General features: G+C 48.8%; 1 protein-coding gene across 11 annotated transcripts in view; it reads right to left on the reverse strand.

Moving 5' to 3' along the window:
* HVCN1 (hydrogen voltage gated channel 1) overlaps positions 1 to 18,473 on the reverse strand; it is a 39,115-nt gene extending 20,642 nt beyond the window's left edge. For 2 of the 11 annotated variants that reach the window (XM_025473926.3, XM_049101596.1), the window contains exon 1: positions 14,864 to 15,215. Coding sequence is in view for 8 of the 11 variants with exons in the window: in XM_025473923.3 (XP_025329708.1) it covers positions 10,267 to 10,287 (21 nt within the window). In the remaining 3 variants the exon portion in view is untranslated. The other 9 variants (XM_025473923.3, XM_049101595.1, XM_049101598.1 and 6 more) reach the window with 9 other exon arrangements.
* Positions 18,474 to 27,844: the final 9,371 nt, after the last annotated feature.

Consider the following 27,844-nt stretch of genomic DNA (forward strand, 5'->3'; position numbering starts at 1 on the left):
CCCATTACATCCCAACACCACTCTCTCCAGGATCACCTTTCTGTATCAAAGCCCACAAAGGGGCTCCCACCCTGACAGTATTGCTTCCTCTCACTGGTGACTTGGTTCTGCTTGACAATCCCACCTCTGGATTTCTCTCCCATCTCCAGCCACCCTCCTTGGCCCCCATGTCCCTGCCCCATGCCACTGGAAGTCCCCTAGACCCCAATTATGACCCTGTGCTTGTGCAGGGCAACTCTCGCCCGTCTCAGCACACCTGTGTTCTCAACACTGAGAACATGTGCAAATCAGTCTCATGTGCAAATCAGTCTCCAGACTGATGATGTCTGGTACCTTGCCAGGTCATTAGTTTGCTATGACCCAAACTGAATCCATCTCTTATCTTCCCCCCCATGTCCACTCTTCCTTCTGTGTTTCCCTAGGGCACAGCATCATGTCCACCCTGTTGCTCAAGCCAAGAGCCAAAGGCCATCTTGGGCTACTCTCTCTCCCTCAAGGCTTGTCAATCTAACCTCTTAAACATGGCTGCTCATGCTCCCCCTTCTCTTCTCCCTCTTACCCGCTCCTACTGCCATCACCTCTTGCCTGGATGCCTGTACTGGCCTCCTTCCTTGTCTTTTCTTCACATGGTAGTGGCCAGGAAGCCTTTTCTGCAGTGTCTCTGCTCTCACCTGCCTCTGCCCCCTCCCACCACGACCTTTAGTCTCTCTCCCATCCCCCCATCCCCCCTAACCACTGCCTTCAGGACAAAGGCAAAGCTCTCAGGGTCCCCCCAGGCCCTGGTCTCCTCCCTAGGCCCCTTGCCTGCCACACCCCAGCCACACCCAATGCCTCATGTTCTAAAATAAGCCTCACTCCTTCTTGCTCTCGGACTCTGCACACCTGTGCCCACTGGCTGGTAGATCTTTTGCCTTTTGCACGCTACTGCTCTTTCAGGTCTTACAGACATCTAGCTTTTACTTCCCTGGGGAGGCCTTCCTTAGCCACCAGCTGCGGGGTAAGTGTCCTTCCTCTATTTCCCGGTCTTGCCACTTACTTACGAGTGCTGTGGCATCTCTGTACTATTTGTCTCCTGCCCTGGTCTGCGACCTCTAGGCGGGCAGGGACTCTTCCTTCCTCAGTCACAGGGAGGAGGCGTTCAGTAACTGTCTAATAAATGAATTAATATCAAACCACAAGAGCTACCACTCAAAGGTAAATGTATCGCCTGCTTTTCTTTTATACACCACACGTACCACACCAGAAAGATTACTACCTGGGGAGAGGGGGGAAATGAGAAAAACAGACCTAGGAGAGATAGAGAAAAAAAATTCTTGTGAACGTCTGCTTTTACAGGTTTGGTCAGAAGCTGCCATCTGTAGGAGGGAAAAAGTCCCTATTTTGTGGTCATCCAACAATCACAGAAGAAGGTATTTTTAAAGAAATTTGGCAGACCCCTGATGTCCCTTAAGTACCCATTTCTCTGCTCCCTCCCACAGCCTAGTTCTGGGGGCCTGATTTGCTTATTATTCAACATCTCCTGCCCTAAAACTCCAGTAAGACACAATAGCAGTGACATCTATTATTATTGTTTATTAATTTGTTTTATTATATTAATATACCACTAAAGTTCCTTAAATGCATTATGTAATTTTATTCCTAACAACTCCCTGAGGTTGAGGCCATCATTTCAGGTCTTAGTAAGGCAGCTGGCTTGAACCAAGTCACACATTTAAAAAATGGCAGAGCCAGGCTCTGTTCCTGGGCTGCTGTGACTTGGAGCCCATGTTTTAGAACACACGGCTGAGAAAAAGCCACACAGCCAGGGACTGGAGATCTGTCTTCTAGGGCAGTATAGTGGGTGGAACTGTGGCTGCCAAATTCATGTCCATGTGGAACCTCAGAATATGACCTTACTTGAAATACGGGTCTTTGTCAGTGTCACTAGTTAAAGGTCCTGAGATGAAATCATCCTGAATTTAGGGTGAGCCCTAAATCCAATGACTGGTGTTCTTAGAAGAAGAGCAGGGGACCACGTGAGGATGGAGGCAGAGCTTGGAGTGTTCCATCTACAAGCCAAGGATGCCAAAGATTGCCAGCAACTGCCAGAAACTGGGAGAAAGGGATGGAACAGATGCTCCCTCAAAGCTTCCAGAAGGAAACAACCCTGCCAACACCTTGATTCCAGACTTCGAGCCTTCAGAACTGACAGAGTACATTTCTGTTGTTTTAAGCCACCCGGTTTGTGGTTATTACAGCAGCTCCAGGAAGCTAATGCAGAAAGTATGTACCCAAGTCAGCCTATGACGGGTGGCCATGGAGGGTGTGTTCCCTCCCTTTATCTTTGTGGACCACACATCCATCCTGGACCCCGAGGAGAGAACTGGGTCCTTCAGAGGTCACAAAGCCGCCTGTTTCCAATTCTGGCAGCAAGTGCCTCCCTTTGCTCACAGCTTACAGGCCACCTCCACCCCTTCTGCTCTCGCTTGATGCTCATAACAACCCTGAGAGGTAGGCAGGGTAGACTCTCCACTCCACAGAAGAGGACACTGAGGTGCAGGGAGGAGAGACCAATTGCCCCAAGTTACATGGTGTGGCAGGATGACAGAGGCTAGCTAGGGAAGGGGGCACACGAATGGGTATGTTCTTCTTAGGAGGGCAAAGGGACAGTTTCTTTCATCTTTCGAAACAATGTTTGAGTTTCTCCAACGTGCCAGGTATGGGTGGGAGTGAAGGAAGGGATCAGCCTTGGCCAGTTTCTATCAAAATTTAAAATGTCCCTATCAAAAAATAAATAAATAAATAAAATAAAATAAAATAAAATAAAATGTCCCTATCATTGGACCTGACAAGGGACTCACATAAGCACATGCATGCTCCCTATGGTGTTGCTACAACAGCCTAAACCTGGAAATGAGTCCATCATTCAATACATCGTGGCAGATCCACACTGGAGAATACCAGGCAGCTGTTCAGAAGGCAGTCAGCCCGTGTAGCCACAGATGCTGACACAGGAAGGTGTCCTTGATCACATGAACTCTACGTGAAAACCAGCCACGGGCCAGATATCATACAATGCCATCTTCGTTAAAAACAGACAAAATCAGGGCATCCAGGTGGCTCAGTCTGTTAAGCATCCGACTACTGGTTTAGGCCCAGGTCATAATCTCAGGGTCCTGGGATCAAGTGCCATGTTGGGCTCTGCACTTGGCACAGAATCTGCTGGAGATTCTCTCTCTCTCCCTCTGCTCCTCCCCCTGCCCTCTCTCCACAATAAATAAATAAAATCTAAAAAAAAAAAAAAAACAAAAACAAAAAAACACCAACTTCACCAGACCAAATCAATGACCCAAACCAAATAAACCAAACCAATCCCAAACCTTCCCTCTGGGAAGGGAGTTGGAGAGTGAAGAGAAACTTCCAAATTTTATTCTATTAGATTTAACCATAAGAAAGATCCATTTTTGGAGGGAGATCCCACCTACAGAGAATTGAGTGCTGAATGAAGTATTTGGGGGGTTGGGCAGGAAGGGGAATGAACCAATATATATATTACTGGAATCCCTGGATAAGAAGACAGAAACAATGGAACAAATACCGTAAGAAACAAAGAAACATAAGTGGTAAAGCCAGCATATGAACTCAAGTCTACCAGCTTTGTTCTTTCTAAAATGCTCTGCCAGAGAGGGATAGTATGGCAGGAAAGCTGTTTTTTTAAAGCAACAAGAAGATGATATTATGAGAGGTAGAATCAAGGTTCTGAGGTGCCATCTTCCCTCCTCTAGCAGATGGGGAAACTGAGGCCCTACAACCAAGCAAATGTCTCCAGTCAGGGGACAGTCCTGTACGCGTGCCTGGGTCTCTTATCTTCCAGTCCAGGGTACTTGAGACATACTCAGAGAAGCTGTCCCCAACGCCCGCCCACCCCCCCCCCTTCTCTCTCTCCCCCATAGCCTACACATCACTAAGCCTTCTCCTCCCTTCCTCGGCCACCCCCTGGACTCCCCGATACTTCTCACACTTCTCACGTGGAAGATGGGGCAGCTCCTCGCTACCCTCTGGCACTCCATCAGCAGCCAGAGAGCACTTCTCAAACCTTAATCCTGTTGCTGCCTGTGCAGGACAGGCTGGAGGCTGCTGTCCTTTGAAAGGCCTGCTTGGCCCTGGCTAGCATCTGGAGGGTTCCACCATTCACTGATACGACCAGCTCACTAGGCCTAGACTGGGTACACCATGGGGTTTATGTTGAACACTTGCTTTCCTTCGGGGACTCTGGAATCTTGCAAGTGCTGGACAGAAGGTACCTCTGTGACCAGCCCCCAGCAGAAGCCTCAGGCACCGTGTCTCTCAGAGGCTTCCTGGTAGACACCTACCTCACACTGTCACCACTCGCTACCAGAGGAACTGGGAGGGTCCGGTGTTTGAGACTGTCACCCACCATCAGGGCCCTTCATGCCTGGCAGACTGCAGTTTCCTGCTGAACCTACCTTGATGGCAAAATGAATCCCCCAGGCAGAGCTAAGGTCTCCTCTGTTGGGAGGTGGGAAGACTTCCAGCAGCAGGTCACCTACACCAGTGCCACGCCCCCAGCCCCTGGGGATTTGTGTTCTGAGGAATGCCTATTTTTAAAATCAGGGAAGTCTTTAAATAAGCGTGGCAGCTTTTCCTTCTCTAGGGTGGGGAGGAAGTCTGAGGTTGATGCAAACCACCACCACTGGTGGCTGATCAGACTATGGGGGCTGCTGCTTATGGGCTGAGGAGTCCAACCAGTGGCTCAGGTACCCCCAGAAATGCTGCAGCATTTTTCTCCTGTCCCAGTCTGCCAACCTGGCAGACTGATGGTGAGGCTGGGTGGAGATGAGGTGGAAAAGAACATCCAGAGCAGGAGCTGTAGTGAGTGTTAACTAACCCCCCACTTCCAGCACCTGCCATTTCTGAGCTCTGCACGAAGCCTTCTGTGAACACACTGCAACAGCCTCAGGAGGTGGAGACTGAAGCATCTCCATTTACAGGCCAGGAAATTGGGAACAGAGAGGTGGAACAACTTGCCCCAAGGCACACAGCCAATGAGAATCAGAGCTCCGATCCTGAGGCAGGCAGCCTGGCCCAGAACTCCCTCCTCTTGCTCTTTGAACACCACCCTGGACCTGGCTCACAGCTGGGAAGAGCTCAGGGCTGGCAGGGAGCTCAGCCCTGTGTTACTCAATGAGAAAAAAAACCATCTTAATCCTGCCTTGTAATACATGCCGACATATGTGTGTTCTACAACCAAGACTAAAGTTTGTAAGTGTGAGCACTCATGTTTTCCATTTTATTCCATTTCATTGCTTAAACGACTGACAGCACCCCATTAATGGATTGCAGGAGTCACCAATGGATTGAGTTTGAAAGACACAGGCATGGGGAGGCTGTGGCTGGTCGATTTGCCTGGGGTAGAGGAATGACTGCCAGAGAGGAGACAGTCCTGGTTCAAAGCATGTGACATCAGCCATGTTAACTGGGAAGCACAGTCATGTTATTTCATTATGAAAGCATAAAGAAAACAAAAATATAACAAGAAAAAAAAAAACAACAGTTATTTGGCCAGAAATGAAGACCTATTACTAGTGTGACTGAGTCATCCAGGCAACTTGTGGCCCCAACGTCTTAAAAAGCTTTGGCTGTGGAAAAGATGGGACAAACAGAATTCAGGACACCCCTCTACCCTGCCTCACTGTGATGCAGCTCATGGAGAGAGGCCCTACCCAGCCATAGTCTAACCAGTGGCTCTCAGCCCTCCCTGCGCTTTGAAACCACCTTTTTAAAAAACCCAGTGCCTGGGTCCCAGGCCCCAAGGTTGTGATGACAGCCGGTAAAGCTGGGGATGGGGACTGTGCAGGCGGCTATGAATGAAGCCAGGGTACTGGCGGGCTGGGTGGGGGGAAGGAGGATGGCTTAGAACCGCAGAAGCACAGAGCAGGACTGCAGAACCAAGGACGCACTGGGGGTGAAGGGTGAGGACGATGGCTGGGGGCATGGGAGGGGACCAATTCAGTGGTCTGGGGTTGGCCTGCATGTTGGGATCTCCCACGTGCAGCCAAAGTTGAGTACCAGCACTGTAAATAAAACTGAAAGCTCCAGATGCTTCACAAGAAAGGAGCAAAGGGCTACAGCAATTTCTCAGCACATTGGCTCCCAGTTCCCCAGATGTGGCTGGTGTCATGCAATCATCTGAGAGGAGAATGAGGTCAGCTGATGGCTAAGAACCCAGCTCATCCTCATCACCGGGTCTACAAGCTCTTTCCTGCAGCCGGGCCCTGGCTCAGTGAACGGTATCCATGCAGGAGCTTCTTTGATCCCCACAACTCTAGAGGGAGTATCACCGTTCCCATTTCACAGAAGAGAAAATCTGAGGTGCAGGGAGGTGGGAAGGGGCTGCCCACAGCCCCCCTCCTCAGAGCTGGCTACCAGTAAGATGGGTCTGAAAAAACCCTGCCAGTTTCTCCTTACAACACCATCATTTTCCCCTTAAACACGGGCAGCCGGACAATTAAAAAGCTCCTAAAAGCAATTCTATTAAAACAATTTTTTTAAAACACAAATTCACTCCACAGGCATAAATTACTAAAAGGAACTTGCTCTTTGCATCAATAGAGGCTCAATTGCTACAAGTGGTCCTGGCCCAATATTCCCTGGCTGGTGACAGTGCTGCTGCTGCCATCCCCTTGTCCTGGCCTCTGTGTCATGACAAAAAGGCTCCTGTGCCCCTCCTCCTGGGAGTCCTTCCCCCTCCCATCCCCCCAGCAATTGTCCTCACCCTTCACCCCCAGTGGGTCCTTGGTTCTGCAGTCCTACTCTGTGCTTCTGCGGTTCTAAGCCATCCCCCTTCCCCCCACCCAGCCCACCAGTTCCCTGGCTTCATTCAGAGCCCCCTGCACAGTCCCCATCCCCAGCTTTACCTGCTGTCATTCACCCACCGGCAGACCTTCGCCCCAGATCTAGTTCCTTCAGCATTGTGAAAACATGAGCAAAAAAGACATAAATTCATGTTAATCCCCACATGCAAGCCTTATCTTCTGCCTAAGGTGTCTAATTATAATCAGAGGCTGCAGACAATTTTGTATCTTATTTTTCTCCTAGTTATGCACATCAAATTTATGCCTTTTTAATGGCCAAGAAATTTCACCAAGAAGTTAACGCTCTCACTATTGCATTTACCAACTGCTCCTCATTTCTAGCACCTTTATCACCGATTCGAAGACTACATTTTCTCATATTTTAACATTCCTGAAATCTGAATGTCTCACAATTGACCAGTTTCAGTGTTATGTCACATTATGTCATAGTAAATGGCAGCATTATTTTCTTCATAGGACAATATAATGGACATCTATTATCAGTGGCCCCTTATGTGCTACGAAGTCCGATGCTATCCATTCGTTTTCTTTTTATGGGTTATTTCCTTTTAAGTGAGAGGACCAGGTTTGATTATGAACGTTTTCACGATTCTTGACACAGACTATTGTATTTTGTCCAGAACGGTGGTATGGGTTGATCCAGCCCCTCACTAGGTATGAGCTGGTTTCACGGAATAACCAGCATCGAGCATTTCCGCTTGTTTGGGTTTGCCTGATTTAATAGGGAACTACAAATGAAGGAAAGTAGGAATTGGTTCCATTTGCCTTTGATTAATGACAATCACTGGAACTCCTGGAATTCCTCACTCTCAGGAGGCAGTCACTGTGCATCCAGTACCTTCCCAGGAAGGGTCACAACTACATGGTGAGGACTGTTGACGCCACTCATGGTCATGGACATGGAGGCTCAGAGAGGTTCAGAAATTGGTTTGAGGTCACACACACACACAAACGCTCTGCCCCACAAGGGGCAGAGATAGGATTTGAATCCAGGCTGTCCAGCCTTGAGCTGCTCTCACTGGAGCTCACGGCCTGGAGTCACAGGGCAGCAGGCAGTATGCTACCATCTCCCAGGTGGGCAGGAAATCCGCTCTAGAACTAGGGTTCTCTGTGATGAAAGTGCAGGCTCCTCAGCTGGCCATTGGAGGACCTCCACCATCGCCCTCCCCCCACAAATGTCCTCTGCTCTGGGGAACTCTACATGAGCCGCATCCAGGCCTTTGTCCATGCTCTTTCTGCCACTGGAAACGCCCTTTCCTTGGACCCCATAAGTTCAAATCCAAAGGTTCCCTCTTCTGCAGAACCTTTCATGACCCTCCAAAGGAAAGGGGACTTCTTCCTCTGAACATCGGTCCCACATTCTGTGCACCTGCCACTGCCACTCTGGCCCCCAGATTATGGGCACTTCACTCACAAATCCCTCCCGACCCGCTTGTTTCTCTCCAGCACCATGCACGCCCCCGCTCTCCTATAGGAGGGCTCCCACCTTGCTGGCCTTTCCTCCCTTCCCCCCAGGACACCAGACAAACTTTCCCAAGTTCAGGCCTGACTGGTCGCTGCCCTGCCTACCCACTGTTCTTAGCACCAGCACCAGAACCTTCGGTGTCCCCTGCACTCTGCTTGGCCCTGCCTCTCCAGACTTAGCACCTCCTGGCCCCCCACCACACTGCACCACCCTGGCCTCCTCGAAGCCTCCCTTCCATCTGCCTTCTGGGCTCTGCGTAGGCTGCTTCCTCTGCCGAGACACCCTCTTGGTCTTCCTCCTGTACCTGGTGACCTCGTCCGGCCCTCCAGGAGTCAGGTCAGAGAGGCTCTGATCTGGTCAGAGGGTCTGAAGACCTCAGTGGCCCCAGCGAGGGGCCCACATCAACCACAGCCTCTCCTTTACAGCTCTGCCCATGTGCACCTTTACACACTCAGTTTTGTGATTTGATAGGGGTCTGTCTCTCCGCTAGAGAGGAATCCATAGACAAGCAGGGACCAGTCTGCTGCTTTGCTGCTGCTACAGCCTGATAGCTATGGTGGGTGCCAGGACACAGCTGGTGTCCATAAACATTTGTTAGATGAATTAATGACGGGGGGAAAGAATCTGCCCTAGAGGATTGCTGGGGAGGATTGCCCCTGTGATCTCACTCCCTGCTCTCTTCCCTCTGGAGACCTCGTCTATCTTTGGGATTGACCGTGTTTGAAAAAGGGCGCAATCACTAGTCAGTAATTAGGGCCTGGAAGCCAGGCAGTATGGGTTTGAACCTCTTGCTGGCTGTGTGACCTTGGGCAAATTGCTAAACTTTGCTGTGCATCAATTTCCCTATCTGTAAGATGGGAGAAAGAAATAATAATGCTTTAATGCATAGGGCTGTTGTAAGGATTAAAAAAACAAAGACATAGAAAGCCCTTAGCAAATGCCTGGCACGGAGTGTTCGATAGACGTTGTTCAGGTTATTATTGCTACTACTTCTGCCACTGTATTTCATTAATTTAAAGATGAACATTTTCCCCAGATTTCAACATTTCTAAAATCAGAATTGGTAGCATCTACCCTGGGCCATTTCCCCCTGCCACACTGTAAACAGCTCTAAAATCCAAATGACGCTTGGAATTAAAGGAGTCATCATTATCATCCCATGACCCTGCTTCTTGGATCCTGCTCTGATTACCCTGCTTCTACCTGGAGCTTCCAGCACCATCCTGACAGCTCTACGTGGCTCGACGCCTGCACCCTCCTAGGACAGCTGAAACGAAAGCGAACACTTCCTTTCTACCTCATCCTCACTATTCACAACTGATGTCCCCCTAAACCCAACATACCTGCACCCCAGATATCAAGGACAGGGTTTAATAGTTTGGTTTGGGATGGTCACATGATACAGGAGGCAAAGCATTTGCTCTGGAGTCAGACCACGGTGAAATCCTATTTCTGCCACTTCCTACCTGTGTGATCCTGAGCAAGTGGCTTTACCTCTCTGTGCTCAAGTGTCTTTATCTGTAAAATGGGCAGTAGGGAAAAAGCACTTATGGGCTCAATATCAGCCTAGCATTTTGAGACCTCTTCCCTCACCTCTTCCCGAGAAGCCTTCAGGAACAAGGATAATTTTCTCTCCGTTCCCCAGATAAGGAAACAGAGGTCGCAGAGAAGTGAGGGTCCTGGCCTAATGACACACGGTTATTAAAATGCAGAGGAGAGATTTGAAGGCTCTGATTCAGATTTTTAGACTATCTTGAGGTTTATGAATTCCTGCTATAGTTTTCACTTTTGTTTTATAGACACTTTGGTATGGCAGGAACATCCCAAACAGGTGTTCTCCCTTTATCCTGTTTGAGACACCCAAAAGATTTGTCTTCAGGCCTGGGGAGGTCCTTTAACATGGCTTGTCCACCAAAATTAATTTACCTTTTCATCCCAGGTGGCCATTTTCCTGTCTTCTCTGGATCTGGAAAATAAGAAAACATTTTTTTTAGATCTGACATCCTGCAATCATTTATCTTAGTATGTGCTCTGCAACACTTTGTTACAAATTATTTTTAACTTGCTGTTAACAGTGTCTAAAAATAGCATAAAGTTCAAAGCCTATGTGGAAGGGTGCACATCCTTCGTATATATCCAAAAGAATTGCAAACAGGCACTCAAATACATATAAGTACATACTCATAGCTAAAAGGTGGAAATAACCCAGATATCCATTAGAGGATGAATGGATATAATAAAAGATGTATATCCATACAACGGAATGTTATGCAACCATAAAAAGAAATGAAGTATTGATCCATGCTACAACATACATGAACCCCTAGAACATTATACTAAATCAAAGAGGCCAGACACAAAGCTTCACATATTACATGATTCCACTGATAAGTAATACTCAGGATATGCCAATCCACAGAGATAGAAAGCAGACTGGTGGTTGCCAGGGATGGGGTGGGGAGGGTGGGAGTGCCTGCTCTATGGGTGCAGGGCTTCCTTTTGGTTTGATGAAAATGTCCTGAAACTAGATAGATAGAGGTGGTGGTTGTGTGACATTGGGAATGTGCTAAATGTCATTGAATTGTTCACTAAATGTTCACTGAATTGTAAAATGTTATGTGAATTTCACTCTAGTTTAAACTTAAAAAAAAAAAAAGATATACACACGTACATTACAGTGTTGAGAATGCTCTGGAAAGCAGCAAAATATCTAGATGTCCACCACTGAGGGTCTGGTTAAGTCAGTTAAGGTATATCTGAAGAGTGAGAAACCCTAGTGTTGTTAAAGCTTCTTCACATGGGGAAGAGGAAAGAGGTAAACAATATAGCAAAACAAAAAAATTCACATTACAGTATAACAAATACAGTATGACCCCATCTACATGAAAAATTACAAATGCCTTTTAAAAAATAAGTCTGTAAGATATAGAAAAACTCTTTTACAGTGATTATTGCTGGACAAAAAGAGTGATTTGGACTGATTTTTGTAGGTATTTTCCTTCAATTCTGAAAGGTCTAAACTTTTACAATGAGTATGTGTTACTTCTTAAAAAATTTTTTTTAGAAATTTATTTATTTATTTATTTGAGAGAGAAAGCAGAGAGAGCTCATATGAGTTGGGAGGGGGCAGACGGGGAGGAAGAAACAGACTCCCTGCTGAGATCATGACCTGAGCCAAAGGCAGATGCTTAACCAACTGAGCCACCCAGATGCCCCTTAAAATTTATTTTTAATGTAGGTGATACATGCATGTACTAAAAAGCTGAAATAAATAAAAAAAGATACACTATGACCAGTTAGCCTCCTTTCTACCCATTCTTCCCAGAAGCAGCCACTCTTAACCAGTTTCCTATGTGGCCTTCATAGGTATTCTGTCTTTACAAGTGGATCCATATTTATTCTTTTTCTCTTTTTGAACCTAAACAAATGTGAGCCTACACACACTGCTCTGAACCTTGCTTACTTCCCTTTGGGGTGTGGCAGGCTCGATAATGACCCCCAAAGGCACACCTGTCCTAACCTCCAGAACCTATCGGTATGTCAGTTTATATGGCAAAAGGGACTTTGCAGATGTGATTCTATCAAGGCTCCCAAGGTGGGGATTAGCTGGGTGGGCCCAATGTAATTGTAAAGGTCTTTATAAGTACAGCCGGAGAATCAGATACAGAAGGATATGTGAGTACAGAAGCAAAGTTGGGAGTCAGAGATTTGAAGCTGTTATTCTACTGGCTTTGAAGAGGAGGGAAAGGATTACAATCCAAGGAATGTGAACAGCTTCTAAAAGTTGGAAAGGAAACAGGTTCTCCCCTAGAGCCTCCAAAGGGAAGGCAGCCCTGCCAACACCTTGCTTTTGGACATTTGATCACCAGCACTTTAAAGTAAAAAATTCATGTTGTTTTAAGCCATCCAAAATCTGTGGTCATTTGTTATAGCAGCCATAGGAGATGAATACAGTATGTTTGATTGTTCTAGATCGGTGTGTGCTAGATCAGGTACACTCCTTGGGACGACTCCGTAAGATTTCCCTGTAGGAATGTGTGTAGTCCCACAAGTGATCAGAATTTAGATTATTTCCCAATCTTTTGCTTCCCCAATGTTCCAATGAAGAACCAGGCATCCCATGTGCTTTTATAATTTAAGAAAAAATTATTCACAAAGACTAAGGAAAACTAAGTTCTTTCTCTCCTTAGTATCATGCTGCGGGCACAAGGGACTCTCAAGAGTTTCTTGCTGGTTGATTTGCAGAACAGCTTCTGCAACCAGCTGAATTCGGCCTCAGTGTGTTCCTGTTCTAGCCCCCGGGGGCCCTTGCCCTGCTCTCATGAGACAGGCTCAAGCGGAACATTTAGTATAAGCAAAGGCGAAGGGAGTAATTAAGGTGCCTTGGAGATTTCCTTCCTTCACAAGACAGGAAATAGAATTGGCACATATATAGAAAAACACCTAGCTTCACTAATTCAAGCAACAGAAAAGTTAAACATACATACATGACCTTCCCATTAAACTAGAGAAAACAAAAGCAATAAAACTCAGTGCTTGTGGGGCTGCAGGAAAACTTGCACTATATTGCCAGGCCTGGTTTTTCCTCAGTGACCTTCTGGTGATAAATGGCAAGTGCCTTCAAAATAATCATACTCTTGACTTGAATACATCAGTTTGGAAAACACTATCTCAAACAAAATCATTTGGTAGCAAAAAAACAAAACAAAAAACCCAAACCACGTGCATTGTGGACAAGCTAATTTGGATATGATGGCTAGAACCTGGAAAGACCCCACAAGCCCTGCTTTAGAGAAAAGCTGAGGAAGGCAAGGGGCTGTTAGAAGGAATGACAATTCTGAGGTCTGTGTAGAAACAGAAAGAATGCTGTTAAGCAATGACAAGTTGAACCCTGATGGTTGAAGTGAAAAAGAAAAAAGTCAGGGCCCTGGTGACAAACAAGTGAACAAACAAGGAACCAGGGAAACACATAAGAAAGTTGGCATCACTCATGGCTAAGCATGGGAAGAAAGAGAAACAAGAACGCAGTAAGAGAGCAGGCGAGTGTGGCTCCTGCCAGGGTCATGGTCAGGGAAGACTTGATCTGGCAACTTGTAGAGCGGTCCCTGAATTGCAAAGAGGTAAGTCACAAGAAGATGACCGGGGAGAGCATTTCCTACAGAAGGAAGACCACGTGCACAGGCCCTAAGAAGGTGGGGGGAAAAAAAAAAAAGGCCCTTAGCAAGTTCAAGGAAGAAACAGGAGGTCAGGGTGGCTGTAGTGGGAGGATGGTAGCAAGACACAAGCGTCTGATCTCACAGAGGGCTTGGTAGACAATGCTGAAGACCTGGGGGGGTGGGGGGTCAACGGTGGGTGCAGGGAGGCCAAGTGGAGGCAAAAGATGATGAGGATGCAGAGAAATGGCCAGATTCAGGATATGCTGAGGAGTAGAACCTGTTGCTGGCTTAGATGTGGGGGATGAGATGAGGAGCGGATCTGGGGGCAATAAGACTCTGGGCTTCCTCCTCCTTGCTAAACCAGGGATCCGGAAGGGCTTAGGGACTGCAGAGTAGTTCTGGAATTATGCAAGCCTCAACCCAACCATTTTCAAAATGCTGCTCCTGCTAGTCTTTCCACCAGGGACTCAGGAGTGTGAGAAGTTGCCGCCACGAGCCTTGGTCTTACTCAAGAAGCGTCCAGCTGCTGGTGAAGCTGTCCGGAAATACTGCAGATCTCAGATAGCCCTGCCTGACCTGAGGTTAAGTGTCTGGAACCAGAGTGTTTTCAGAGGGGAACAGCTCCATAGTAACCTCGGGCTAGTTGCTGGGCTAAGACTTTATACCAAGCATCTCACTTAATCTCAGCAATCCTGTGGGTAAGTAGCATGCTTAACCCCATGAGACAGTCAAGGAAACCGAGGTATGGAGAGGTGAAGTCCCAAGGCAAAGCCTCCAAGAGCCCCGGCACCCAGCAGAGGTCCTACGTAGAGGTCTGTAAGTTCCTGGGGAGGGGGGCTGCACCTCTGTGTCCTGGAGTTTAACTCGCAACCCACCATTCTCATTCCTCAGCACATCTTGCCCCAAGAGGTGTTTAAAAGTATTTCCAGGGGGCCTGGGTGGCTCAGTCTGTTAAGCCTCTGCCTTCCCAGAGTCCTAGGATGGAGCTGTATGCAGCTCCACAGCTTCTCCCTCTCCCTCTGCCTGCTGCATCCCCTGCTTGTGCTCGCTCTCTCTCTCTGTCAAATAAATAAATAAAATCTTCAAAAAAACCATAAAAGTATTTCCAGGTGAAGGACTTGCTGCCCTGGAGGTTTGCTCAGCTCAGCCTCCTCCTGGAATACCCAGTACTACCTTTATCCTCACTTCTCTCCCTGCAGTCTCTCTAGGGAGGCAGAGATGATGCATAAAAGGATTTAGAGGTTCACACAGACCTGGGTGTAAGTTCTGTCTCTGCCTCCTTTGGCGGGGGACCCAAGGCAAGTAGCTTGGCCCGAGTTTCGGTTTCTTCACCTGCAAGAGGGAGACAAGGATGGTACTCACCTTACCTGTTGCTGCGCTCAGCAGGTGATGAAGGCAGGCACCTGTCTCCCAGTTAAGCACGCCATACAAAAGGGTAGTTCCTGTCCGTGCTCCCGTTTTCAAGGGTTGGTAACTGGGGCCAAGAGGGGCCTCCCCCAGGTCCCGGGGCAGCTGTGTGTCTGCGGCCCTGCCCTCCACCCGACTCTGGACCAGGTAGGGAGTCCCTAGGGGAATCCCGGTCCGCCCGCGCTGGAAGGCGCTGTTCCACGCTGCAGCAGAGGGCAACCGGGGGCGGGGTCCCCGAGTCGGGCCGGGTCCGCTCCCCGGAGGGCTCTGGCTGCGAGGGCTTGGAGCGGGGGCTGCGCGCCGCGCGGGAGCACTCACCCTGCGCCCTCCGGCCGGCGGCCACCGCGGGACTGCGAGCCGGCGCCCGCCCCCGCCCCCCCGCCCCCGCCCCGCCCCGCCCCCGCGCCCCCCTCCCCCGCCCCCCTCCCCGCCCTCTCACCCGCTCGCGCCGCGGCCCGCGCCTCCTGCCAGCCCCTGGGGCCCCGGGCGCTCGCCAGTCGCTTCCCCTCGGGCCCTCCCCCGCCCGCAGAGGGACCGAGGCCCCGCCGGGGGGAGCCCCCGCGAATCACGAGAATCCGTCCGGGCTGGCCTGCGGGAAGCGGGGGAGGAGGGGAGCACTTCCTTCCCCCCGCGGGACCGAGGGCCCGACCCAGCCCCGGAGCTGAGCTGGCTTCTGGCGACGCTCCTGTCCCGCGGAGCGAGCCCCGTGGCTCGGCTTGGAGCCGTCCGTCGCCGGCGGAGGGGCGGAGCGTGGGCCCGAGGCTCTAAGGCCGGCGCTGGCCGGCGGGGCGGGGCGGGGCGGGGTGCAGAGGAGGCCTCGGCGCTGGACGAAGGGGCCTTCCCGCCTGGAGGCCGAGCCCCCTCGCTCGGGCTTACTCCCCCCGCCTTCCAGGCCCGGCGTCCGGGGGTCCCTGTCCTCCCAGGGCTTCCCCAGCACCCTGCTCACACTGGTCTCGGGCACCGCCCTGGAAGAGTTTCTGATGTCAGTCTCTGTCTTCCTAAAAAGTTCTTCCCGAACCTCAGGATGGAGGCTCCCTCCTACACACCTGCCCACTCCTGGCGTAATTGGGGGTGGGGGGAGTCTCTGTCCTTGGGCGGTATTAGTTTCCAGTTCCTACTGGAACATGTTATCACGATCTCAGGGGCTTAAAAAACAACACAAATTTGTTATCTTACAGCTCTGGAGGTCAAGAGTCCAAGTGGCCTTAATAAGGCTAAAGTCAAGGTGTTGGCCGGGCCGTATTCCTTCTGGAGGCTCTAGGGGGGGAATCGGTTCCTTGTCTCTTTGAGCTGCATTCCTCAACTGCTGGTGGCTTCACTCTGACCTCTGCTTTCATCAGCTCTCCTCCCCTCTAGGTCTGACTCTTCTCCCTCCCTCCTGGAATCCCTTGTGATAACGCTGGGCCCACCCGGATAATCCAGTCTCCTCTTCCCCTCTCGACATTCTTAACCACACCTACAAAGTCCCTTTCCCCAGGTATCATAGCATATTCACGGGTCCTGGGGGGTCGGATGGGGACATCTCTGAGGGGCCTGTAGTCTGCCTATCACAGTGGTATTGCTTCTACTGGCTTCTGCTGAGTCTACTTTTCCCCATCCTGCCCCTCCCCCACTCCTGTAGGGTAGTAGGCTTTCTTAAAAACATCTCAGTCTGGGGGCACCTGAATGGCTCAGTTAGTTATGCATTGGACTCTTGATTTTAGCTCAGGTCATGATCTCAGGGTCCTGGGATCCAGCCAGACAGGCTCCATGTTCCAGGGAGTCTGCTTGAGTATTCTCTCTCTCCTACTCCCTTTGCCCATGGTCTCTCCCCCCACAATCCCCTACATTCTCTCTTTAAAAAGAAAAAAAAAAGATCTCAGTCTGGTCTGACTTCTCAGTCACATTTTGTTATTGCAACATTCCTATTTCAGTCCCTGAACCACAATCTGGTCCATTTTTTTAAAAAAAATATTTATTTATTTGAGAGGGGGTTGACACCTTCTGGAGGCACCTCTCATCATCCTTCCCATGTGCTGCCTCCTTGTCCTGCACTGCCATGGTCCTGGGGAAGGCTGCCACTGCCAGTGCCCACTTACCCATGCCCTGGAGACTGGGACCCCCACCAGCAGGGACCTATTTCCATACTTTTTTTTTTAAGATTTTTTTTTAAATTTTTTATTCATGAGAGATACACACACAGAGAGAGGCAGAGACACAGGCAGAGGGAGAGGCAGTCTCCTTGCAGGGAGCCCAATGTGGGACTCAATCCTGGAACTCCAAGATCATGCCGTAAACCAAAGGCAGACACTCAACCACTGAGCCACCCAGGTGTTCCTATTTCTATACTTCTTAGGAATCAGGATCCTGAGAGCAGCATAACAAGTAGGGAGACTTTAGTGATGTTTTCAATATTTCTGTCCACAGAATGCTTCTAGTGCTCAGTCTTCTCAGTTGGACAGGAAAAGAGCTTAATTTTGTCCCATCTTTATCCTTGGCTCAGAGTCTGGCACATAGTAGGTGCTTTACAGTTCTACTGCATAAATTGTTAAGTGAATATTGAGCATAACAAGATAAGGATGCCCACCGTCATGGCTTCTGTTCAACATTGTATGGAAGACCCCAGCTAATGCAGTGAGACCAGAAAGGAAGTGAGGACAAAGATTGAAAAGAGAAAATCTCTTGTCTGCAATCTATGTGATTATCTCCTTAGAAGATCCAAGAGACTCAACAGAGTAGTGCTGGATGCCCACCATGTGGTAGGCAGCCCTTCCCAGACACTCAATATAAGAGCAGCTCTGTCCTCAGCTCCCATTTGAGTTGGGGAGGCAATGCTCGGGGACATTCTTCTGTGGTCCAGAAAGTCTAAGAGGCTGATCATTTAGGATGGGTAAAATTCCTCTATTTTCATTACCTGAAATTGAGCATTTCCTTCCATGATGAATGCAGGTAACAGCCCACACCTGCATTAGCAGTACCCAAGGCTTGGTCATCAATCGAGATCACAGATATCTTCAAATCACAAGATAGTTATAGCAGATATATCAAAATATAACTTATACTCACCACTGCTTCAAAATTACTAACCCAGCTGTTAGTTCTCATAGTTTTTTTTTTTTTTTTAAGATTGTATTTATTTATTCATTCATGAGTGATACAGAGAGGCAGAGACCTAGGCAGAGGGAGAAGCATGCTCCCTGAGGGGAGCCTGATGTCAGACTAGATCCCAGGACCCTGGGATCACCACCTGAGGCAAAGGCAGACACTCAACCACTGAGCTACCCAGGCGCCCCAGTTCTTATAGTTTTAATATGTCAACAAAGAACTTCCTGTATTTATCCACAATTTAAAAAATAATTCAATAACTGCATTTCAAGATAATGGGCCTTGTGTAATGCAAGGCATTCTCTTTATGCACTTAAAGACATTGCCCCAGAGAAGAGGACCCATGTTGTGAAGAAAGGATTAGGAACTCCTGCTGTAGAGGAAGGACTTGTCTGGTTTGAGCAATACCAGCACCGTTCTCTTGCACAAGCGAGTCTCTGCCCACCCCCCTTCACATTTCTTACCAAGCGGTAAGCGCAGCTTGCTCAAGTACGAGCCAGTCACCATCCCAGGACCTGTCTGCGTTTTGGAGATGTTTGTGGAGCCTTCTGGAGAAGGTCAGAGCATGGCCGCCTGAGTCTGGGCCTGCTTGTGCCCTGGGAGAGGCCAGGGGATGGGCCCATTCTGGCTTTACCCAGTGCTGGTTTTGGTTCCTGCAGGCCAGTGTTTTCAGCTGCTGCAGTTAACTACTTCCCTTCCTAGGGCAAAGCCCCAGTCTGGCTCTAGGAGAATACGAGGAAACAGAAAGGAGGAAAGAAGTCCATGAGATCTCAGTCGGGGCTCTGTTTGGATTTCCAGAGTTACATGTGCCATCTGGGTCCAGAGGCTGGTTTGCCAGCAGACACAATCCATCTACAGCAGTGACCACATGAGGCTCACGTTCCTCTACGTGATAATAGAGCTACATTAAAAGGTCATGGCTAACTCTGACCCCATTCTCTGATACTTGATTCAAGCTCCTGCTTCAAATATAGTTCAGAATCATGTGGAGGAGTAGAAAGAACATAAGAGTTGGCATCAAGGGGCACCTGGGGCTCAGTGGTTGAGCATCTACCTTCCACTCAGGTCATGATCCTGGGGTCCTGGGATGGAGTCCCGCATCAGGATCCCTGCAGGGAGCCTGCTTCTCCCTCTGCCTGTGTCTCTGCCTCTCTCTGTGTATCTCATGAATAAATAAATAAAATTGTAAAAAAAATAAAAAATAAAAAGAGTTGGCATCAAAGAGACCTGCCTGCCTCTGCCCTTCCCTTGTGAGCTGGGTGATCCTGCCTCTGCCCTTCCCTTGTGAGCTGGGTGATCTTTCATTAATTAAGCAAATAGCAGGGCACCTTGGTGGCTCACTGGTTGAGCATCTGCCTTTGGCTCAGGTCGTGATCCTGGGGTCGTGGGATCAAGTCCTACATCAGGCTCCCCCTGCAGGGAGCCTTCTTCTTCTGCCTATGTCTCTGCCTCTCTGTGTCTCTCATGAATAAAAAAATCTTAAAAAAAAAAAATTAAGCATGTAGCTTCTCAGTGCCAACTCTGTGCTAGGCACTGAGAACACAGAGGTGAATGAGACAGACAAGAGTCAACCTCCACTCATGGAACTTACTTTCTATAGGGAGGCACACAAGGACCCAATGATGGTATTATGAAAGAGACAACCAGGGGGTTATGGCAGACAATTACAGTGGTGGGAAGAGAGATGAGGTAGGATGGTTGGGGAAGGCCTGTCTGTGACATTTAAATTAACGCTGAAAACTGAGAGCAAGTCATGAAAGGAAGTGAATGCCTTCTAAGCAGTGGGAACAGTACATGCAAAGGGCCTGAGGTGGGAAAGAGCCTGGCTTGGTGAGAAAGCAAAAGGAGGCCAGAGTTATCCAAATATGGTAGGAGGGACAGAGATGGGCAAGAACCAGATCAGAGAGGAGGGCAGAGGCCAACAGGAAGCACTGGAGTTCATGTGAAGTGCAAGAAGCAATGGGAATTTTAAGCAGGGGAGGGACATAGTTTGATTTTTATTTTTTAATTTATTTTTATTGTTTTAAAGATTTTATTTATTTATTCATGAGAGAAACACACACACACACAGAGGCAAAGACACAGGCAGAGAGAGAAGCAGGCTCCATTCAGGGAGCCCGACGTGGGCCTTGATCTCGGTCTCCAGGATCACACCCTGGGCTGAAGCCGGCGCTAAACCACTGAGCCACCCGGGCTGCCCCATAGTTTGATTTTTAAATCACTGTGGTAAAATACACGTAACATAAACTTTACCACTTTAACCATTATAAAGTATACAATCAGTGGCATTCAGTACATTCACAATGTTGTACAACGTTCACCACTGCTCAGTTCCAGAACTTTTCCATTATCTCAAAAGGAAACCCAGTATCCATGAAAGAGTTGGTCTCCATTCCCACTCCTCTCCAGCCCACAGCACCCACTGACCTGCGTTCTGTCTCTGTGGATTTGCCTATTCTGGATATTTCTACACATGGAATCCTACAATCTGGGGCCTTTTGTGACTGGCTTCATTCACTCAGTGTGTTTTTGAAGTCCCTTCGTGTTATAGCATGGACCAGTACTTCCGTTACGGCTGAATATTCCGTTGTGTGGCTGCGCCGTATTTTGTTCATGCTTCCATCCATTGATACAGTTTGTTTTGCTGAGGTAACTCTGGTTTCTGGAAAAAGAGTAGCTCTTAGGGAAGGCAGAGGTGGGAGTACAGGCCAGATAATGGCTTGGACTGGTGTGCTGGGAGTAGGAAAGGAAACATGGGCGTGGGTTCAGGAGCTAAATGGCCTGGACATGGAGGGGGAGGAGGAGGTACCTGAGTGCATGCTGGTGCCATTGTGGAGACAGAAGAGTCTGGGAGAGGACATCCCAGTTGTTTGTGATAACATTTGGTTTGAATTGTCAGAGGGGACGGGTCATGTAGGCAGTAGGATTTGAGTCTGGAATTTGGCAGAGAGGTTTGGGCTGTGATATTTTGATGGAAGAAATAGATATTTTGGTCTTCGTCCATGGCTCCTGACCAGAGTGCCTAATACCCTTGTAATTTCCTAAGTGATAGGAACACTAAGACCATCTTATGATATTTGTTTTTGGTCCCCAGCTCCTGAATAGCTCCGGGGTGATAAAGATGAAGGGAGCATCTGTTGTTCATAACAAGTCCCTTTCCAACACACCTGAATGTATGGGAGTGAGGTGACTTTGGGAAAGCCCCAAGGATGGGGGGTGGTTGTCAAGGGCTGGAACTTTCAATCCCACATCTATCCCCCTACTTCTTCCCACCCCACCCGGCCTCTCAGGGGAGAGGGGTTGGAGGCTGCATGAGTCATCAGTGACGCAATCAGCTGGGCCTGCACAATGGAGTCTCTGTTAAAAACCCTAAGGGGAAGAGTTCAGACAGTTTTCTGGCTGGTGAACACATGGAGATGCTGGGGAGGTGACATGCCTGGAGAGGTCACAGAAGCTCTGTGTGTCACCCCCAAAAACCTTGCCCCATGCATCCTTTCCATCTGGCTGTTTGCAAGTTGTGTCCTAGAACAAACCCTTAATTATAAGTAAACCATTTTCCTGAGTTCTGTGAGCCAGCCTAGCAAGTTATCAAACCTGAGGAGGGGTCATGGGAAACTCTAATTTTTATAAAAGAGGCATAGGTGTGCCTGAGTGGCTCAGTGGGTTAAGAGAGTTGTCTATGGCTCAAGTCATGATGTCAGGATCCTGGGATCGAGCCCTATGTCAAGTTCCTGCTCAGTGGAGAGTCTGCTTCTCCCTTTCCCTCTGCACCTCCCCCCAATTGTGTTTTCTCTCTCTCAAATAAATAAATAAAATCTTTTTAAAAAATAAAAGAGGCATAGATAAAAGCTTGGGCTTGCAGTTGGTGTCTCAAGTGGTTGGTTGGGAGCAGGGGTGCAGGGTCTTATGAGACCCTGGAAGTATTTTCTGACTTGGGCTGCTGAGCAGAACTTCACACTAAAGGTTGGAGCAGCATTGCCTTGTTCCACCTGCTGGTTACTCATGGAAACTACTCAATGATGTGGTTCAACCTTCCTGGCCAGCTGGAGAAGGTTTGACCAGATGAGTCCCACATTAGCCCAGAATTGACCCACCCCCACCCCCAACTTCTTTCCACTCGTGAGATTAGTCGAAACCCATTTTGGCAATTCCATCTGTCCTTGTCATTATGTTTCCAGAAAGGGCATGTGATGAAGTGCCCTGGCCAGTGACACCTAGGGCTTCTGGGATATGTCCTCTTCTCAGGAGCAGCACAGGAGGGGCCTTCCTCTCCTTTTCCTCATCAAGTCTGGAGTTTCTGCTCGCAGCCTGATGGCAGAACCAGGGGTGGAAAGTACCTGGGCCCCAGTGATGCTGCTGCTGATGAGTCATTGAGCCACAGATCCGCTGGCCCTGAGCAGCCATGTGCAGGCATCCGTTTTTGAGAGGTGATAGATTTCACTTTTGTTTGGGTCCGGGTCTTTGCTTCTCACTTCCTGGAGCATCCAGACCCTACCCATACTTGGGACATTTGCTGCTTGGTGGCCATTTTCCTCTTGGGAATGAATTTACACCTGTTGGGTCCGGATGGGGGACATGTTCATCAAGGTGTGCCCTCTTCTGAAAGGCAGGCACTCAAATGGAGCCGGTGGGAGAGACATGGGGAGACAGCAAACACTTGGCATCTACTCACATCAGGGTGGGATTCCTGTGTGTGGAAGCTCTGTGTGCTGGTAGTGCTTGTCTGTGCCAAGCAGGGGAGCCCTGCCATCCTGTGGGTGCCTTGCAGTTGTCCAATAATCAGCCGGAGCTGGTTTCTATCATTTGCAACCAAGGAACCCAGGCCAGAGCTGAGGGAGAGAGAGAAGGCAAAGCCCCTGCTGTGAAGGTACATGCCCCCAGTGTCAGTATGTGTGTGTGTGGGGGGGGTGGGCAGACGGTCAACAACCCAGGCATCTGTGGGAGGCAGAACGAAGTAGATAGTAATAATACTAACTGGGAGGAGAGAACAGCTGTCCACATGGAGGCAGCACCTACTATGCAGTGGCCCCATGCTGGGCATCTTCAGCACATCCTCTCATTTAATCTCCACAACCACCCCTGGGAGGCAGGGACTGAGTTCAGGTGACATCCTGCTATCATAGGGGGCCCTAAATTATCATGGATAGAACAAACCAGAAGTTGTTTCTCATGCCGAAGGCTGGAGGCCTGAATTCCAGGGCAGGTAAGGTGCCCAGGTCACTGCTCTGCCATTCCCAGGGCCTTCCTCCTGGTCAAGGGTGGTGGCGTGTCTCGGGCAGCAGGATTGAGGGTATGGGCCAGAAAAGAGATGATAGATGCATGCTAGCCGTGCCTTCAGACCAGTCTCTGACACTGCTGCCCACACCCCATGGGAGTCCCTAGTCCCCCTCTAGTCCCAGAATACCTAGCTTCAAGGAAACAGGAGTAATGTGCCTTTTATTCAGGGCATCATGTGCCCTGCTAAAAAAAAAAGTTTATGATATTTGAGGAAGTGCAGAGAGAGCTTTGGGAAACTGCCAGGTACTATACAGATGAGAAAACAAGGCTCAGAGAATGAAGTCACTTGTCCAGGGTCACCCAGCTATGAAGTGGCAGGACTTGAGCCCGCTCTGTCCACGGGAGCTATGGTTACAGTCACACAGAGGGAGGCAAAGCCACAGGGCAGTTGGGGGAGGAGGCTTCTTGGGGAAAGTGATGTTTAGGCTGGTCTCCTGGGTTAGGAAAAGGAGGAAGAGGACATTATAGGAGCTGAGGTCTAGAGGCATGAGAACTGTTTGGAAGAAAACCTTTCTCTGGGTAGCACCTTACAAAGTGCCCTCTGGCCACAGCCTGACCATCTCCAGGAACTGGGGTCTCACGCTTGTGAGAGCTCATTGTAATTTAGGGCTATTTCTCATCAGAGCTCTCCTATTGTCTCCTTTGGAGTGTGGTGGTCATCTTCAGTTTCTTCCTGCTCAGAATCTGTCCTCCTTCTTCTGGCAACGTCAGCCATTCCCTAATTTCATTCCAAGTGGTTCAAGAGTGGCTGACCCAACCAGGCCAGTGGGGCTCCATGGGAACCTCTGGCTGGGACTCTTTGCTAACAGTTCTTCTGCTGGGACTGCCATTCGCAAGGATGGGTGAGCCTGGCCTTGTGGGGCAGCAGGTGGAGAAGGCTTGCCTGGGGGTTAGGCCAATGCAGACAGGAGCAGAGGCATTCTGTGGTTGCAGGGAGGCTGTATCCTGCTGTGCTCAGAGCTACCTTGCACCTGGGAGTTGCAGAAGCCAATAAATCCCCTTTCTGCTGCAGCCAGTTTGATTGATGTTCCTGTCATGGCCACCAGAAGAGAAACTAACAAGAGGTAGAGCTATCACTTTTCTTTTTATCACCACCTGGGCAGTGTTGGTGGTGGTTGGTGGTGGTTGGGGTTGGCAAGGGAGCATGGGTGTGTTCTATTGGAGTAGGACCTGGACCCATGTCTCTGTAAGTGTGATCCACAAACCCCAGTATCTGCAATGGTCTGGTACTGAATGTGATGAAAGCACACATTCCTGGGCCTCAACTTCCAAATCAGAATCTCTGGAGGTGAGGCCAGAACTCTGTATTTCTGCCAAGCATGACAGGGGATTCTCATGGCACCCAGTATGAGAACCAGTGGCTGAACCAGGTGACCTGGGATCCAGCCCAGATCCTGCCGTCAACTTGGGAGGTTAAAGAGTCTCTTCAGGTTTTCAGTAACAACCAGACGGAGCCCTTCCACTGTTTCCCGTGTGCCTGGTATTGCGTGAGCACATGCTTTACACGCTTGCCTTATGCAATCCTCACAACCACTGAACATCTTTATTTTAAGGAAAGAAAGGGAGGCTCTGAGAGGCTGGCTGTCTTGCCTAATATCACTGCTGGTGAATTTGACACCAGTTCTGTCTGTCGCAGAGTCCCTTGTGGTCATGACCGTGTGCTTCAGTGCTTGTTGTCTTTAGAATGGAAATAGAATTTATTGTTAGGCACGTGGCTTTTCACATCAGAAAAGGATTTTGATTCTTCTCTATTCCCTCTACCCCGGGGTCCTGATGACTCACGTGAAACCCCTTGATTCTGCTCCCCTTGTCGTAGCTGGGGCACATCCTCTCTTGTCTTCACTGTAATCACCCTGGGGCTATGTCACCACTTTCTTGCTTGTGACAGTTTCTCCACTTCCACTCTTGTCTTCCTCAGACCTGCTTGCCACATAGTACTGAGAGCGGTTTTTAAAAATATAATCTCATCTCTTTGTTAGGAAATGTCACAGACGTTCAAATAATTATACAGAATACTATAAAAAACACCATGTCTTTACCCCTAGGTTAAGGAATAAAGTACTTAATTCTGGAGTTCACAGAGCTCAGGAACCTTCCCTGGCTTCCCTCTTGCTCTTGGGATAAAAACGCAGGTGGCCCTGCCTCTCTGGTCCCTGCTCCTCCACACCCCACCCACACCCCTTTACTGTGCTCCCGATGTGCTGGCTGGGCTGGATTTTCTCTCATATCAGGCTCCTCCCTCAGGGCTGGCACACCTGCTGTTCCTCCTTCTGAAATGCTGCGTCCTCCAGTAGGGTCCAGCCAGTTCCTTCTCATGCTGGTCTCTGTCACAATGATGTTTCCTTAGAAGGGTCTCCCAATTCCCCCAGATCAGGCTGCCCCGGGTGCCTGCTTCATGCACACATACCCACAGCCTTTAGTTCTTGGTTTACTGCCTGTGTCTCCCACTAGACTGAATTCCATGAGGGCAGGACCTCTGTCTCCCCTGGTGCAGAGTAACCGCTATAAATAGTCCCTAAATGAAGAAAGGTACTAAGGAGTTATCAGCTTGTACAACCCCAGTAAAAGAGGCAACATTCATTCACTTGGTGAATATTTATGAAGTGCCTACTGGGCTGGGCTAACATTTAGTTAAAAAAAAAATGCATCGTTTGCCTTAGTAAGAACAACCGCCTCAGTTTCTTCACTATTCAGTAATATGGGAATCAGAATACCTACCTTGTGCTCGGGAAGACTGAATGAGCTGACACGGGCACAGGGCTCAGGACAGAGATGAGAGGTGGCCAACATCAGGACACACACCAAACAGAAGATGGACATCACCCAACTTGTACTGGGTCTTCTCTTGGGCTCTGGTCAGCAACGCCCAGCATCAGTTTGTGCTAGCAGCACCATTTCTTCTCCACATCCTCCAACTTTAGGCTATGGTTGCTCATTTAGAGGGAATACAAAAGCACTAGAGGGAGCTCAGTGCCTTCCTAGTGGGTGTGGAGGAGTTCACTCTGCTGGCCGTTACTTCTAGCTGTCCGAGAAGGAAGCAGGGGGGGCAATGAGCACATTAAAACTACCTCTCAAAAAAAAAAAAAAAATTCCTCTCATACAATTCCACTCCATGTGCCACCAAAAGGTGTGGGCTGGGCTAGAGAACAAAGGTGATCTGTGAAGATTTTTCCTGGGAAACACAAAGATATATAGGTCCTCAAATGATACAACTGTTGATATTTGGTGGTGATTTTAAACTATTTTATTGAGAAGCTGCTTTATCTCCTATCACTCACTTAGTAATTTGATGGAAAACATAAGAAGCCCATTTTGGCTACAAGTACCAGAAAACTCAATTCAAACTAACCTGTATAATAAAGGAAAATTTTCTCTTTACTGAAATAGTCCAGTGATAGTGTAGGTTTCAGGTGCGGTCTGGTCAAGGCTTTAGCTGTTTCTCTGCTGTTCTCTTGGCCCCTCTATTTCCCTTGGGTTGGTTTTTTCCTCAGACTAGTTTCCTCCCTTGTTGCAAAATATAGCAGTTCTAGGCTTCACATTGGCATACTGTACCTGCTAGAGGAGATGGGCATTCTTGGTGCTGCCCCTTCTCCCCAATCAAAGGATGGTCCTAAGCTTCCTTCTGTTTTGATCAGATCAATGTGGATTGTCTTTCCACCTCTGAACACACTCTGGCCGGGGGAATACTGTGTGCTAGGTGGCTTGGGCTGGTCTGACCATTGCTAAACCAGTGTCTCTGTCAAGGAGTAGTAGATTAATTTCACTCAACCTTTGCCTCTATATAACAGGAGAGGATGGGGGAACAAGTTAGAGAGGCAACTGTACTGTCTAAAAAAATCCAGCACAACCAGCTTGGATTATCTATGTCTAAAAAGTTGGGGAATATCAGGGTGCCTGGGTGGTTCCATCAGTTAAGTGTTGAACTCTCAATTTTGGCTCAGGTCATATCAGGGTCCTGGGATGGAGCCCTGCATCGAGCTCCACACTCAGCATGGAGTCTGTTTGAGATTCTCTCCCTCTGCCCCCCTCCCCAAATAAGTAAATAAATAATTTTTTTTAACTGAGGAATATTAATGTGAGCAACACCACCTCCCAAAGTGTATCTGAGAGAAAAATGGATACTTGAGCCCAGAGATGCATCCCTTCCTCAGCCTGAAATTCCCATCCACATCAACCATGGGGAGGCCCTATTGTTTTCTTTCTTTTTTTTTTTCCCTATTGTTTTCTAATCCAGTTTCACCCTTGCAGAAATAACCCTGAAGCCCAGGAAGGGTGAAGAGACTGTTCTGACACCTCTAATGTCCACTTAGGACATATCAGCCATTCAACAAATATTTGGCTTTGAAGGAAGGGACTGAGGGTGTGTTGACCTGTAATCAGAAGGCACTTACTGGTGAGTTATTGAAACTTGATGTCTGGGACACCTGGGTGGCTCAATGATTGAGGGTCTGTCTGCCTTTGGCTCAGGTCATGATCCTGGGGTCCTAGGATCAAGTCCCATATCAAGCTCCCCACAGGGAGCCTGCTTCTCCCTCTGCCTGTGTCTCTGCCTCTCTCTGTGTGTCTTTCATGAATAAATA

The sequence above is a fragment of the Canis lupus genome, chromosome 26, assembly GCF_003254725.2.
Source record: "Canis lupus dingo isolate Sandy chromosome 26, ASM325472v2, whole genome shotgun sequence".
Classification (NCBI taxonomy): Eukaryota; Metazoa; Chordata; class Mammalia; order Carnivora; family Canidae; genus Canis; species Canis lupus.